The sequence below is a fragment of the Chenopodium quinoa genome, unplaced genomic scaffold (assembly GCF_001683475.1).
Source record: "Chenopodium quinoa cultivar QQ74 unplaced genomic scaffold, ASM168347v1, whole genome shotgun sequence".
NCBI classification, from domain to species: Eukaryota; Viridiplantae; Streptophyta; class Magnoliopsida; order Caryophyllales; family Amaranthaceae; genus Chenopodium; species Chenopodium quinoa.
The window spans coordinates 194114-210144 of record NW_018744991.1 but is presented as its reverse complement, the minus strand read 5'-3'; the positions used below and the strand labels follow the sequence as shown (position 1 = coordinate 210144).

Below are 16031 nucleotides of genomic sequence, written 5' to 3'. Positions count from 1 at the left end.
TTATTAACTTTTTTTTCTTTTTCAATGGTCAAAATATAAGAAATTGGATGAACAAGATGATTCCAAAGAAATAAAGTGCTGATATTTACTCTCATTCTAGTGACAATTTTTATGTAGCTAATGAATAACCTTCTATTTATATAAGTGTATATCGTAAAGTGGTAAACAAATCTTAGGGGTGAATTAGAATCTTTTTTTTAATAGTAATTTCTTAAATAGTCTTATAAATGATATTTTTCGCAATTTCTTAGGAAATAAAAAGATTGCATGCATAAAGTGACAACTACATAACAATGTCCGTGGCCAAAATTAGTTCATCAAGAACAAAATTTGATAAGGTGAACCTAAGAAAGCATCAACTTGTTGAATTGAAGCTAGAAAAATGAACTTTGTCATGGGTCGCATTCGCTCCAATTATTCAATATTCACTAGTATGATTTGTGTTCATAAACTTAATACAAGTAATGGTTATGCATGATTATTATTGTGACATTTTGAGTAACTAGGTACAATTGACTAGTCTTAAAAAAAATGGTACAATTGACTAGTTGAGGCAACAATTACAATATATCAAACAATAGTGCAATACTCATTAGAGACAAATAGTTGATTAGAGTTGTGAACTTGCGTAGTTTCATAGATGGAGGTAAATACTAAACTTGCTTAATTTTTTATATTTTTATCATCAAACTCTTTAAAAAGCTGTTGTGTAATGTAAAAACACCAAAAAGCTGTTGTGTAATGTAAAAACACCAAAAAGCTGTTGTGTAATGTAAAAACACCAAAAAAAGCGCCGTTGCCGGGGATCGAACCCGGGTCACCCGCGTGACAGGCGGGAATACTTACCACTATACTACAACGACTTGAATGATATGTTTACTGAGTTTTATTTATTTATTCCTTATCTTAAAACCCCCCGAATATACTCGACGCTGAGAGTATTTAGCTAATCGACAATTGAATATGTACCTCCTAAAGTTTCGAGAGAATACATATGTACTCCAACGGACCAATACGGCAATGCTAGAGCACACCGGGTATATTTTCATCACTTTGATTTCTATCACTTAAAAAAAAAAAAAATAAATAAATAAAATAAAATAAAATAAAGGTTGTACCACTTAAAATTTACAAAGGTTTTCACAAAAATTGAAGCACATTTAAGATTTTGGATAGTATGTATAACGATCATACACGTTCTTATAGGCTTGATATCAAAGAGCCAGATTCTCTTTAGATGCATTTTCATTCTGTTGTTAGAATTTTGGGCATTCTAAATTCCTGATATACAGAGTAGGATGTTATTTTAAGAATGCCAAGATTTATAAAAACTCTATGGTAGCTGGTATCAATCAATAAATCAATAACATAATATTAAAACAGACATCAAGAATGACATATGTAATTTCCTGGTGTTGTATTTTCCCTCCAATTTTTTTTTTTTTTTTTTTTTTTTTTTTTTTTTTAAATATACTTTATATATATTCATCAAATCATTTGAGTGTGATTCACTTTCCTAATAAAAAAATATATATATTTGTGATTCACATATTTTCCATATCTTTTACTACTACTACTACGTGTCACAATGGTACTGTTTTTCCCTCTAAGTTTTTTTCCACGGTGACATCAACAACTTATTGTAAAATATACTAAAAATTGTTCACCAAATCATTCACTTACTTAAACAAAATATATATTTGTGATTCACATATTTTCCATAAAATAATATTCTAACGTATTAATTTATTCTAAAGACGAACTTTAAAATGACACATGTCATCTTCTAATTAAAAATTTTCTCACCTAATGTGTGTGTGTTTTTTTTTTCCTTTCTTTTGGCCAAATATTAACTTATATATATATATATATATATATATATATATATATATATTTGACATCAAATTTCTTCCATATATGTTCTACCAATAATATTTTCATATCTTTCTTACCATTTTTATTGGGTATTAAAGTATTAATTTTCTATAAGACTTTTTTTTTTTGTCTAATTATATGCATATGTTGTACTTTGTATTTTAATTTCAAGAATAACCCATCAACAATATTTTTTTTTTTGGTCTAATTATATGCATATGTTGTACTTTGTATTTTATTTTCAACAATAACCCATCAACAATTTTCGTTGAAAAGTAAAATAAATGAAGTTGTAAGAATCTATACTTTTATTAACATTGCACTTCATTTTGTTAATATGATACAAATATGCAATCCTAAATAATAAATCAAATTATATATTTATACATAACTATGTATTTTTTGTTTAATATTATAGGAATATTAGATAAAAATACCCATTGACTATAATCATAACAATAGTACTGTAGACACCTGATTGTGTCTCCCCAAAAATCAAACCCAGTGATGAGTACCTTTCACGTCTTTGATTATCGAGTTAGGTGAAGAGTTGAAGAGTCTCGTGAATTTCCTTTAGCCTTAACCATTTCTAACCTTTACTTAAATGTTTTAAGCCAAAATCATTTATTTCGTGCCTTTAAACCCAAAATCATTTATTTCGTGCCTTTAAACCCAAAATAATTCATTTTGTGTCTTTGAAAACCATTCATTTCGAGTCCAATTTATAAAAACGTCCAAACCAGTTTATTTTGGTCCATAATCCTGGTCCAATAATTGCTTAGTTGGATGGGACTTGAATAGAGTTTTCCAACGATATATTATAAACCCAAATCCGAGTTATAACGAAGAAGTTATGGCCAAAATACTAAATCGAGCCCAAATCGAGCCTTACCTACGGCCCAATGATCATGTGGAGGGTCCATTAACCTTAACATCATTCCTAAGTCAATTAAGATTTATTATTAGCTTCTAGAATCCTCTAGAAGGTTCTAATTTATCTTGTTTTTTGAAAAGATAAAGATTTAAGAATTTTACTTCGGATAAAACACTTGTTTTTCAATGATTTTAATTTTGATAAAATTAGAATACGTATGGAAATTCGATTAACCCAATTTGATTTGAAGTCGGATTCCGTACGGATTCTATCTTCTAAAAGCATTGCTGAGCGATAGAAATATCACGCTGCAATAAGCCTATCGGGCGGCGATAAATCTATCGCGTCACGATAGAAACCTGTTTTACTCCGAGTCGGATTCTGACTCTTTTCTGATCTTCGACCCTCGTTTTTCCTATAAATTGAGGTCGTTTTACCCCATTTTGAGTCACCAACAATCATCATCTAATCCCTCTTTCTAAGCTAAAGCTTATTCTCTCTCTCTTTCTTTCTAGCCTCGACCTAAACACAACCCAACACCTTTTTATCATCATACACCATACCTCCTTCACGAGCTTCGAATACTCCAAGCCAACCTCGAAATTGCCTTCAACCTCGACGTGAAAGGTTGATTGTTCTAAGGGTTTGGTCTCAAATATATATTTCAATTATTTGATTTATTTGTTTGATTTAATCTTTCTTGAAGTTACTAATGTGTGTATTGTTTTGATAGAAAGTGATACGAGGCATCAAAGTAAGTAGATCTACTATCCTTAATCCTCGCTTTTGATATAGATATCATGCTTAGAATATTATTTCAATTCCTAGTATTATGTTAGGATGTTTTTATGATTTCTAGTACCATGTTAAGATTATTATTTTAATTCCTAGTATCATGTTTAGGGTGTTAATTAATATTTCTAATATCATGTTCCTAGTATCATGTTTAGGATAATGCTTTGCTTATGATTTTTAGTGACATGCTAGGATTTGTTATTAATCCGTTTAGTATCATGCCTAGGATCTTGCTATTAATTATGTTTTTATGATGATTATTGTGTCAATAATTATTATGTTGCTTGATTATTCATGATTTATTGTTATTGCTTGATCACGCCCTTTCTTGCAGGTTTAAAGGGAATTTGTACTTGAAATCACGCCTAATAAGATAATTAATAATTTGATGAATTAGGCTAATATGATTTTAATTCAAGTGATCGTCAATAATAGATTTATTTGTGCATTAATAATCAACTAACGTAGATTAAACAGGTATAAGATTAATTTATTGTATATATGTTGATCGGAAAGCGCACATGAATATCATAAAAATTAAGTAGAGGCCGATTTAGGGCGGGTTCAATCTCTTTTAGGTTGGATTCGTACTATCATCCCCGAATATCCAGTCATGGTTTCAGACCATTATGGAGTTAGCGATCTCCGTGATCGTGAATGAGGTGTAACCTTCACACCTGTGAACGGTTTACAAGTTCCCAAAACTTGTTGGCGACTCTTTTATCACTAGCTTCCTTCCCTTTGGACGCCACCATGCTTAACTGCATGATCACAATGGGGCTCAAAGTTGATGTTTGATATATTTCCTACAAGTACTAATAAAACAAAAATTAAATTCTCCACCATTCACCAAAAATGAATAAAATTATCAATTAAATAATTACCCATGTGCCTATCAACGTGTGGGACTAAAAGTGTATCGCACAGGTATTGACCTAGATTTTATTGTTATAATATATTGTATATAATGAAGTTAGTTTTATTATGTTCAGTAATGTAATTCATTTTTAAAATTAATTATTGTAGTAATAACTAAACATTGTAATTCGTAATAAAATTTGTAAAAATCGTGCATTGTACGGGATTTATACTAGTTATTAGTATAAGTGTATGTACCCTTAGCAAACAAGTTAATTGCACTAATTGATTATGATTTGACCTAATTTGAGCCACTCAAATCTGTGTTTGCGTGTTCAAGTCTTGCGTGAAATTGTCTCACTATAAGGTTTTAATATATGCTAAAAAGTTCAATTAAAAGTTTCTTAAAATTAATTAAAAAGAATTATTATTCGTTTCAATAGTATTTCCGTCGTTAAGAGTTTTCCTTATAAATTCGACACACCTAATTAAACTTTTACAACATTTAATTATATCTCGTGCAATGCTCAGCTCAATGCCTGGAGATCTAATTGACCTAACTAGATTCGCCCTCCATTCCGTAATGATTATTATTTCATTTTCCTTTTATTGATTATTTTCAATCTTTGTCATTTTCAGCAACATATTTAATTGCGTATTACTAACATAATTTTAAACATATAATATTTTGAAACTGCAATATCGAGACAAAATTAACAAAATCTCACAAGATTAAATTTTTCTTTAAACCTTCCTTCTATTCAAATGAAATATTATAAATGAAACAATCACAACAGAACAAAGTGCTAGTAAGAGAAAAGGGTTCCATTCATACAAAGCCACTACAAAGGGGTGTAATTGGATATAAAAGTGTATTTCGGTCGTTAAAAAGTGTAATCGCCACTAGAAAGATCAATAGGCAAATAATTTCATAAAATAAAATTCAATTACTTGAAGTAAAACCAAAAACAAACAATTACATAATTTATTTTATGTCTATACAATCAATCAATTACTACATAATTGATATTTATTATATATTAGTAAAATTGATATTGTTTTATACTTTGCATTAGTAATAGTATTGATGCTTATATATCAACGAAGAAATACGGTCAATCGAACTCAATGATCTACCTTTATCCTTTCGTATTTACAAATTAATATATTTAATTTCATATAATATTTTATATATAAAATTTCTATTCAATCAAACGGAGTATATATATGTGAGAAAATCGTAATAGATAGTTAAAATAGATAATTCTTTAACCTATCACACGCATCACGTGCATTTAGGGATAGTGCTTATAAACCATTGTCCCCATACATGTCAAAATTTGAAACGGGTCACTTTTGGGTTAGCCCAATTCGGGTCGGTTTTTGACACCTCTGAACCCCGGTTTGAACCCTAGCAACTTGGTATATATATAAGGTCATTTTATTACATGCGGCTGTCTAAAAGCTTCCTACATTTCATCTCATTCTTACAAGCAGTGAGCAGTCTATCAAGGGAAGAGAGAGAAAGAGCGACAAAACCAGTAAAGCACGTCCAATTGATCACCTCTCTAAACGGTAATTTCACTCCATTTCTTTTTGTTGATTTTATAATTTCTGATATTGACTTCCTTTATTTATCCAAGATTCAATCTTTTTTTTTTCATTGTTTAATATTAGTGCGAAAATTTAGGGGCTTTTTAATATTAATGTCAAATTTCATTGAATTTTGTCAATTTAATCTCACTAAAATTTATGCATCAACGGAAAACAACATAATTAATTAAATGATTTTTGAGAATTCAAATCGTTGTTGTTTGATTAATTCGATTTTGATGTAATTTTGTAAAAATAATTGAAACCCTAACAAATGACGTGCATGTGTATGGCTTATATGTATTAGGGTTTTACTACAATTTTTGGTTATGGCTACTTATCAGATCTCTAGATGTCAATTTTCGATCGAGCCATTTAAATGTAGTTTATTAATTTATTTTTTTGATCTTGATCTACGGTAATTTCATTTGTAAATTGTAAGGTATGACTTCTCTCGTTCGTTTCGAGTTAACTGCTAGTTGTTTGTTTGTGGTTTTGATAAAATATGTCAATTGTAAGGCATTTGGAATTTGCCGTGATTAGCAAATTCAATTCAATTTCTTAACACTAAAGTATTCGTTTTTGTATTAATGAATTGAATTTGCTATAAAAATAAAGTAGTCGTCTTTGCCATGGCTGATGTTAGATTAATTGTAATTCTACAAAATTGTAATTTGATAAGTGTTCCAGTGTGCTTGATTTGTTTGGATAAAATCAATTTATACAAGGATGTGGTTTTGATTGCTATAATTGCGACAAATAAATGAATATCATTAATGCAATTCAATGGCCTCATAAATTATATTAGATGTTAACTAAACATTTTTGATATATAAAAAAAAGAAAAGAAAAAAGAAGCATATATATGTTAATTACTGAGTTCCTAAAGTGTGAACTTCGAGCCCTTTAATTTATTTTTTTTGATATAAGATAATCAACCTCGAATCCTCGATGAATTTGTTTAGATTCTATGTTAATCGTTTTTTTATATAGATAGATCACCTGTAGTTGCTTAATCGATGCTTGATTATAATATAACTGATTTTGAGCTTAATGACTATATACCTATTTAATTATTGTATCTTTCCGAAGATGGATCTTTTTCATATACTTAATTTTTTGTGTTGTATGTGGAATTCTGAAGGAACGAGATCTGGCTAGCTAAATTATTATTTTTGTTGAACATCTTCATCATAGGGTGAAGACTACTCTCTCCGATCATGGAATCAGACAGTGATATGACTATAAGCGACCGGGAAAATGCTGGAGAAAGTGAGGATTGGGAGTTAGAAGGAAGCGAGGATTGGGAGGCAGAAAGCAGCGAGGAGGAAGAGGATTGGGAGGTAGAAAGCAGCGAGGAGGAGGATGAGGATTTGGACGTAGAAAACAGCGAGGAGGAGGAGGAGGAGGAGGAGGAAAAGGAGGAAGAGCGGGCGAAAGGAAAGGAGAAAGTAGAAGGCAATGATCGGATTAGTGAATTACCAGATGCAATAGTTGAAGACATACTATCATATATGCCAATGATGGATGCTATAAAAACGAGTATATTGTCTGAGAGGTGGCGATGGTCATGGGCCTCCATCACCAAACTCGAATTCCTTTTTTAAGAGTTCAATGACTCTTTGCTAATGTTTAACGAGTTTATAATATCAACCATGATGCTCAACAGGTCTCGTAAACTTCATAAGTTTGTCTTGAGATCAGATTACACAACCTTTTTGACTCCGACAATCAACTCCTGTCTTCATCAATTGGTGCTTAAGCATGTCGAGGAGCTTTGCTTGGATTTCGATAGTTATCAGCTTCCTAGCTTATACTTGCTGCCGCCAGAAATTTACTCATGTGGATCGATGAAAAAATTAAGCTCAACTCTTTGCCAGATATTTCCTACTGCTACTGTGAATTGGAGAACACTCCGAGATCTTTCTATTGCGAATGCTTTTCTCAATGATCATGTGATTCAAATGCTTCTTGTGGGCAGTCCTCGACTGGAATCACTGTTATTAAGAAATTGCGGAGGGTATAACCATATCAACTCAACTACTCTGAGAAGACTCGTAATAGAGTATTATGGAAATGATCCTGATCCGACGACATGGCTAGAGATTGATGCTCCCAATCTTCATTCATTGGAGCTTATAGGTTGTATGAGGATTAAGCTGCAAAGTTTGAGGAACTTATTGTCGGCCTTGGTGCATGTCACTCTTACATTCTCACTGGACGATGTTATCAATCCTGTTACAACCATTGATAATAATGTAGCCGATGTTTATCAAGACATGGTGAGCCGTCTTCTAAACAAAATTCGTCATGCCAAGTATCTTACAGTTGGAACATGGCCAATTCAGGTTAGTCTATCAACTTTATATTAGATAAAAATTGGAATCAAGATTTAATTTGCTGTATCTAAGTTGTTAGAGTAATTTTTTTTTTTTTGCTCCATGTACTAATCGATGTTCTTTTTTGAATGTTTTCAGACTCTCTCAACACTTGAATTACAGAAATTTCCTCCGTCCATTATCTTACTGTGTAAGCACTTGACATTGGATATCAATCTATGTGCAAAGGGATTCCCGGGCATCAATAGACTGTTAAGATCTTCACCCAACTTAGAGAAACTTGTTGCAGATTTGTCTGGCTTTCATGAATATGAGGTAACTACTGAATTTTCCTATCTTTTCTCTGATTGTTTCGTTCTTTGTCTACACGCGTTTTTCCTTTTTTTTTGGAAATGCAATGTATTTAATTTAATACTCATACGAGTACATGATAGTCTAATCTATATGGTATAATATTAAATGTTGGTGATATATGTGGACTTGTTTTGATTATGCAGGAATATGAAGGAGGTCCTAGGCATATATGGAATTTCAATGCCAAGAACTACTGGGAATCGAAGAAACTGCTATCTCATTGTCTGAAGACTGTTGAGATTATTGGCTTTACTCATAATGTGCTTGAAATAGCAAAGTTTTTGTTACAACATGCACAGGGCTTGGAGGCGATGATCTTCCGTAAATCAAAGGGCAATAATAGGCAGAGATATTTTGGCCAAGGGGATGATTTCTTTGGAATAATCAAGAAATTGCTGAGCTTTCCGCGGTCCTCACCTCATGCCAAAATCCTAATCGAGTGACTCTCTCTGTGTTATTGGCTGTAGACCTGTTGTTGTGTATCTTAGTATATATTCCTAGAGGACGGACCTTTTGGTTCACCAATCTGATGGGAATTCAATAATGTAGCCTATGAAGAACGAACAAGAGCAGATTCGAGCTATGAAGAGATCTGCGGAACCTGTGGATGACTTGCTACATCTTCAAGAGTTGATCTTACTGGTGTAGTGGTGTGTCTTAGTCATGTCGTATCATTTATTTGTCGAACTTTTTCATACAACTTTATTTATTGTTTGAAATTTTTATGTAGTCAAGGAGCATTGCATGTATACTGGATTCTATGAATGCTCATATTTGTGTATCCTCTTTACATGTGACATGCATGTTGTTGGGGTTACATGTAAAATTTAATCGAATCTTATTTGGCAATTTGTACGTGTCAATTAAATATGATGGATTTAATCTTGTTTATAACTTTTTCTGGTTTCTAGTTTAGCATTACTTGGGTATGCCTCTTTGGCTCTCTCAGCTAGAGTGATCTTGTTATCAAAGGCTATTTTGCTTGCTGTAAAAATCTTATCTTTATCAGTGCTAAGCTGCTTGTTTAAAATTGCCATGAATTATATTTTTGTAAAATTGACTTTAGCTTGATTATTCAAAGTTTACATGAATAACACCAAGGCCACCAACATCAGTTTTGTATGTCCTTTGCCTTTGAGGTTAAAATCGAATGACTAAATTTTCACGTACATATTAAGTATATCGAAGATTGAAAATCCTTGTTCGTAGGCCGCCTCTCTCTACGATTACTTAATTGCTATACTCGATGACCAAATTTGTTCGATATTTAATTTAATGGAGTTAGATACACTGATTAGGAATTAGTAGTGTATACTGTATAGTAGCAGTTAGATACTTCGTATAATATAACCTCTCAAACCATCATAATTTGCTTGGTAGTGTAGTCCTCTATCGAATGAAGCATTATACTTCGTATTTAAAGAATGCGCAGGGTTTGATTGAAATCACATTATCTGATCATAGGAAATTTCGCACTTAGTTATTCTTTTAACTAAATTTGGGTGATTATGCCTCTGTATGAGGCATTCCCTCATGATAGAATGGTTGCCCTATTTGTGCTGTCTACTCATTGGAAGAGTAGTAACAAAACTCAGGAGCTATCGCGCAGTGTTTTCCACTTCTAATATTCTCCTGGCCTTCTAGTGCATCGACATGTTTAGTATAGAGCTGCACAGGTTTGTTAAGCAACCTCTAGCAGAGATCACACCAATATTATTGCCAGTGTATATTTATAATCCTTCTCTTGTACAGATGTACGGAATTTCCTTCTATTTTTGGTTCTAATTAATTTTTTTTTTCAATGTTTCGATGCAAGTTCTCTCAATATGTAATTTAACTTGAACCATTTGCTTTCTTCCATACGCGGGAACTCTTGGTGTTTTGAGGATTGGAGATCGATATATAGACCTTTGCGAAGATGATTTTTCAAGCATCAATAATTTGTTATGGACTCGATAAGAAGGGTGTGCTCTTGTTTTCATTTAAAGCCTTGGAGATAGACCTTTGGAAGTACTTTGCCTCGTTTAGAATTGTTTACATGCATTGTGAAATTAATCATGTACTACTGCATTAGTCTTGATTAGTTAGGGCTACGTCTCAAATATATTGCAGTAATCTCTTTCTATACTGCTTTGTACTCCTCAGCCTCTTATCAACTGTGACAAGTAATCCTCGAATTCGAAGTAAAATTATTAGAGATGGTATAGTTCAATAATATTAGCACAATACCATATATATTTGGAGAAATAAAGGCACTTCTTCGTAATTAAGCTGTTCAATATTAAGGAAAGATGAGTTGCAACATCTATCTGACAGTAGTTGAAACTTGAAACTAGGTTTAATTAAGTGAACAATCATTATCATCGGAATGGATGATATTGATTTCTCCTACAAATTTATGTACATATACAATACAGTTACCATTGCTTACTACTATCACTTGTATTATCAAACAAACTGTGAGACGTAGAATAATAAAGACATACATACATAATAAATTGTATATATGTTACTATGTAACTATGTTAGTCCGGAACCACAAAATTTCTTTTACGACTGCAGCCTCTTTCTTAATGCACTTGAGTTATTCTTTGCCACTTCTTGTATGACAGTTTATTTCCTCAACATTAGCTTAGGCTTTGTCTCAGAGTCTCAGACTCTCAGTGCTTGCTGGTGGCATATTTCCGAGCATAGTTAGAGGAGTGGGGGCCCAAATTGTATCTCGGCTTCCCACTAATTTATTTTAGGTTGTATGACTTTGTTAATTTTTGATTTATAATAATAATAATAATATAATTTTATATTAAAATAAATATAATAATATATATGATAATAATAATAATTATTATCATTATTATTAGTAGTAATGTTTATTAATAATGATTAATAATATTTAATATTAGTTATTAATAGTAAATACAATATATTAATAATAATAATAATAATAATAATAATAATAATAAATTTATAATTGAAATTATTAATATAATAATACTATAATACTAATATTAATAATATTTATAAATAATGATAATAATTAATAAAATTATAATAATTAATAATTATTAATAATAAATATATTTATTATAATGATAATAATAGAATAAAATTGAACTGAACTAAATTGAAATTTGCTGAACTGAACTGAACAGGTCTAAAGTCCAAAAGAACAAGACCTACATGACCTTCACTTCTGTTTATTACCTTCGTTAAGTTTTAGTTGCAACTTTTACTATATTTGGATCCTTAGTATTAGTTGCAACTTTTCCAAATTTTTCCCTTTTTGGTAAATATTTTTGATGGAAATTGTTTCGGGGTTTTTTGATGTCCTGCGGGAGAGTTACAATTCCGAGACTGGAACCGGACGCCTGTACCTGCAAAACAAACGGATGCTCCGGATGATTGGAGATCCGCCTCCAACGGTCAAGTTAGTACTTGATTAAGGAGTAATTAATGCGGAAAATAAATGTAATTTGGTCTCTCTAGGTGAGAGTGTTAAATGTGCGTAATCCCCTTTAATGAGGATTAATGGGCATATTTATATGCCTTGGGATGCGTGCCAGTACTAGGTTTAGGTTAAACCTAAGGCTGACTAGGCTTCCCACCAAGATTGGGCCTTGTTAGCTGATTTACCTATTTGGCATGATGGACACGTGTCACATCACAATTGGTCCATGGAGGACGTATCTCATGATGACACGTGGCAGGCTCCTATTAGCCTACGTGAAGGACACGTGGCGAAACCTGGCTGGTCCACGTGTCGGATGCTGATTGGTGGATAAAAATCCCCTAATCATTTGCCCCTCACAGGTGGCACGCGACTGGTCACGTGTTACCTGTGACAGGTGTCACTCAGCGAAAGGCCGAGAAATTTTCCCGCCCAAATTTTGAATTTGGAAGTGACCCTTCGCCTTCTCATTTTGCCTATATAAGGGTGTGTTGACTTCAGTCATTTTCACACTTGAGAACTTTTTGAAGAGAACATTCGGACCCCTGAACTTGCTCTGACATTCCGGACTCTTTCTGCCTACCGCCTGCTCTGACAAGCCGGCTGCTCAGAATTTCCAGAACCTCGTCAACTTCACTCGTTCAGGTAACCGTCGATTCTCTTACTCTTAATTTTTTATTTTTTCCTTTTTGAAATGGCACCACGGAAGCACACGACACGACCTAGATTAGTGATCAGCCGGTCACCGGGGACGGCTGAATCTAGGACTAGGAGTGTCGCCTGCCCTTTTCCGAACCACTCTTTGCCCTTTATACAAAGTCCGACTGTCTCTGTGTCTATGCAGAACATAATGGATAGAACAAAAAGGACTGCTATGATCTCAAACTCAACGGCTCTTCCCACCGGGTGCCGATTAGTGAAACATCTGACCAGGCGCCAGATGCCGAAATTAACCAAGGCGGCTTGACCGCCGACAGCTCTGAGGGAGGGATCAAGGTGGTCCCCTCCCATTTTACAGTTGACATGTCTACATTCTCTCCTACTCCTATTGAAGGAGAGGAGGCGGGTCCCTCTAGGAGAGGGGAAGAGTCGTCCTCTTCGGGCTCGTCAGAGGACGAGTCCGAGTCTAGTTCTTCTGGTCATACTTCTCTAGACACAGAGGAGAAAAACAACCGCCTACAAGAGGCGAGGCTTTCTCACGCAGTTGAGAAGGGGGACAATTGGGCAGAGCCATCCGCCTCTTACCGAGAGCAAAATACCCCTTACTACTGCACTGTCCCACAGGGCCGGATCAAGGCCATGCAAGAGAGAGAGGGGAGCTTTATTGCGAACCACACAATGGGCCCCGGCTTTTTAGTTTTTGTGCCGGATCCAGAAGACACAGTCGTCTGGCCGGCTGGTACTAGTTATGATAGCGCCTGCTTTGGCTGCTACGAGGCGGCAATCAGGGCTGGGATGCGCTTCCCACTACATCCGGCTGTTCAGCGGATCTTGGATGGGTATGAGTTGGGGTTATGGCAGTTAGCCCCAAACTCCTGGTTCAACGTTCTCGGCTATGTGGCCGGGTGCGAACTGCACGGGGTGGAGCCAAACTTCGAGGCTTTCGCCCATATGAACTACCTCAGCCGGACCCCTAAGGCAGGCGGTTCCGGCTGGTATCAATTGACGAGCCACCGTGGCTACCTCATGACAAGAGGTAAAGAAAATAAGTGGAAGGATTGGCGAAGCACCTTCCTTATCATTGAAAGTTCAGACACAGAGCTGAACAAGCGCTTCAACAGGTGGAACAGGGATCCGCCTCTTCTCGCAGGCGGCCGCAGCATGCCGCCTGTTCCCCCCAAAGCCAAGAAAGAGATCCTGGATAAAGGACTCTTCAAAGTAGAGTCGAGGGTCGACTCTACTACAGGGGTGCGAGAGCAAGTACCCCTGCACTGCGTCCCGAGCTTTAAATGGCTCTATGACGAGTACTTTTTGGCCGCCTGTGGCCTCAGCAGTCGGTGCTCAAGAGGTAGCCGGACTGTCGAATACTCTCTTTTGCCTTGCATTACTGTTATTACTGTTGTTAACCTTGGTATTTGTTCTTGCAGAGGACGCCATGAGCAAAACTACCGCCTCAAAGACTGCGGCTGCTATGTTGCGTGCTTCCATCATGCAACAGTCCTCTTCCGACTCCCCCAACAAGGAGGCGCCCTTGGTAAGTTCCAAGCCTCTCACTCCTTTTTAAAGTTAGAGTTTATGTAGATACTGACCGTGCGTCTTGTTGTGTTTTTTTTTTTAGACGGGCACTCCAAGAACCTCTTCTTCCCAACAGCCGGACTCCAAGACCCGGAGGACAACTGTTGCGAGCTCTCCTGGTACTGCCAGGAAACATGCGGCGGCTGAGAAACAGCCGGCCACCCCCTCTCAAACTCCAATCAGGCCGCCTAGGAGTATGGAACTGTCCTTGCAAATTCAGACTTGCTTTCCTTTTACTAGGTCTAACATGCTCGTTTATGCTTGATGCAGCCGACCCTCAGGAGCCAGACTTGGTCGAGGTGGCCAAGTCCATGATCAAAGTCGTCCCTCCAGCTGAGAGGGAGGCGGTCAGGGGTGTCGGCACCCTTGACTTAGACGGGATCGCAGGGGTCCTTGCTGAGGTATACTTGGCATATTTTTGTCATTTAAATTCCAGGACGCCTGTTTTTTGTTTAAAACTGACGCATGTTCCCTTTTACTTAGGCCCTGCTCCGTGTGAACGGCCTTCGCAAGCCGCTTGATAGGAAGAACAAAGAGGTAAAGGCTTCTAAAGCTATGGCCGCCTCTGACTGCGATAAGGCAATGTTTCAAATTGCCCAAAATGAGATTTTGACAACTGATATTCTTTATTATCAGGCGCAGGCTACTTCTGCTATCCGGGCTCAGTTGGAGGCGGCCCAGAAGAAGAATAATGATCTGGAGGCGACCATCAACAATCTCAAGGCCGAGCTGAGGCCTCTTCGCCAAAAAGCGAGCTCATTCGACTCCTTGGAGAAATCCTTGGCGAGCGTTAAGGAGCGTCTGGCGACTCAGGAGAAGAGCCTCACCGAAGAGATCTCGGCTAAGGCCGAGCAGGAAAAGAAGGAGCTGGTCCGAGAGATGATGGAAGACTCTGCTCAGATCCAGCGCCTGACTTGGGGCCGCCTCTTCCCCAATGCCGACTTTGCCTCATGGGAAAAAGCGTACCGCCAGTGTTCTGATAGATATAATCAAGAGATCCTGGCGGCTGCTGAGGACGAGGCGTTTGAGGTGGAGGAGCCGGTAGTGGCGATTGTGCCGCTTGGGGTGGATGCATCGAAGAAGGATGCAGCTGAAGCCGAGTCCAGCAAAAAGAATGCTGACTAGGCGGCAACTGCTATTATTGAAGATCTGCCCCCTTCTTAAGCTTTTTGTCTTCTCTCTACAGCCTGCGTGCCGTTTGTTTCTGTTTACCCGGCCAGGGGGCCGGGGTTCTGAATATTTTGCCGGTCTTATTGACCAGCTTCTTTTTGTATCTTTTACCAGGCCAAGGGGCCGGGGTTATGAATATTTATGTCGGTCTTTATGGCCGGCTGTTAATATAACTCAGGCGACCGTTATTTTAGGTCGCCTTTTTGCCAAAATGTTTCGAATTTGTGCTTTTTATTTTGCTAAGTATCGAAACTCTGATATCCAATTGCATACTATACCGACTGTTTTGCATGGCCGATAGTTTCAGACTGGTACGAGGTAGTCTTCAGACTGGTACGACGTAGTCACGCCGCCTATGCCCCTGGACGACTGGTTGTCTGTTTCCAGGCTAAGCGATCAGTCGGCCATTTTAAAGACTGGATCCCCTTTAGGCAGGCAGTCCTATCGTTTGTAAAATTAACCAAGTAGGAAGGTGGTTTCCTACCTGCCT

At 36.1% G+C, this 16031-nt stretch overlaps 1 protein-coding gene and 1 non-coding gene across 2 annotated transcripts; one reads left to right on the top strand and one right to left on the bottom strand.

Annotated features, from left to right (window-relative positions):
• Positions 1-791: 791 nt before the first annotated feature.
• On the bottom strand, positions 792-863 carry TRNAD-GUC. Its single transcript has one exon. It is a non-coding gene; the product is annotated as a tRNA-Asp (tRNA).
• A 6352-nt stretch (positions 864-7215) lies between these two features.
• Positions 7216-9131, top strand: LOC110706743 (F-box/LRR-repeat protein At5g02910-like). The gene is made up of 4 exons (XM_021884699.1): positions 7216-7562; positions 7665-8343; positions 8473-8649; positions 8832-9131. Exons 1-4 carry the CDS (start codon positions 7216-7218, stop codon positions 9129-9131), a joined length of 1503 nt encoding a protein of 500 aa, XP_021740391.1.
• The last annotated feature ends 6900 nt before the right edge of the window (positions 9132-16031 follow it).

Coding starts and splice junctions, on each gene's coding strand:
- LOC110706743 (XM_021884699.1), top strand. CDS start 7,216: ATGGAATCAGACAGTGATATGACTATAAGCGACCGGGAAAATGCTGGA. Junction 8,344..8,472: donor TTGGAACATGGCCAATTCAG/GTTAGTCTATCA, acceptor GAATGTTTTCAG/ACTCTCTCAACACTTGAATT. Junction 8,650..8,831: donor CTGGCTTTCATGAATATGAG/GTAACTACTGAA, acceptor TTGATTATGCAG/GAATATGAAGGAGGTCCTAG.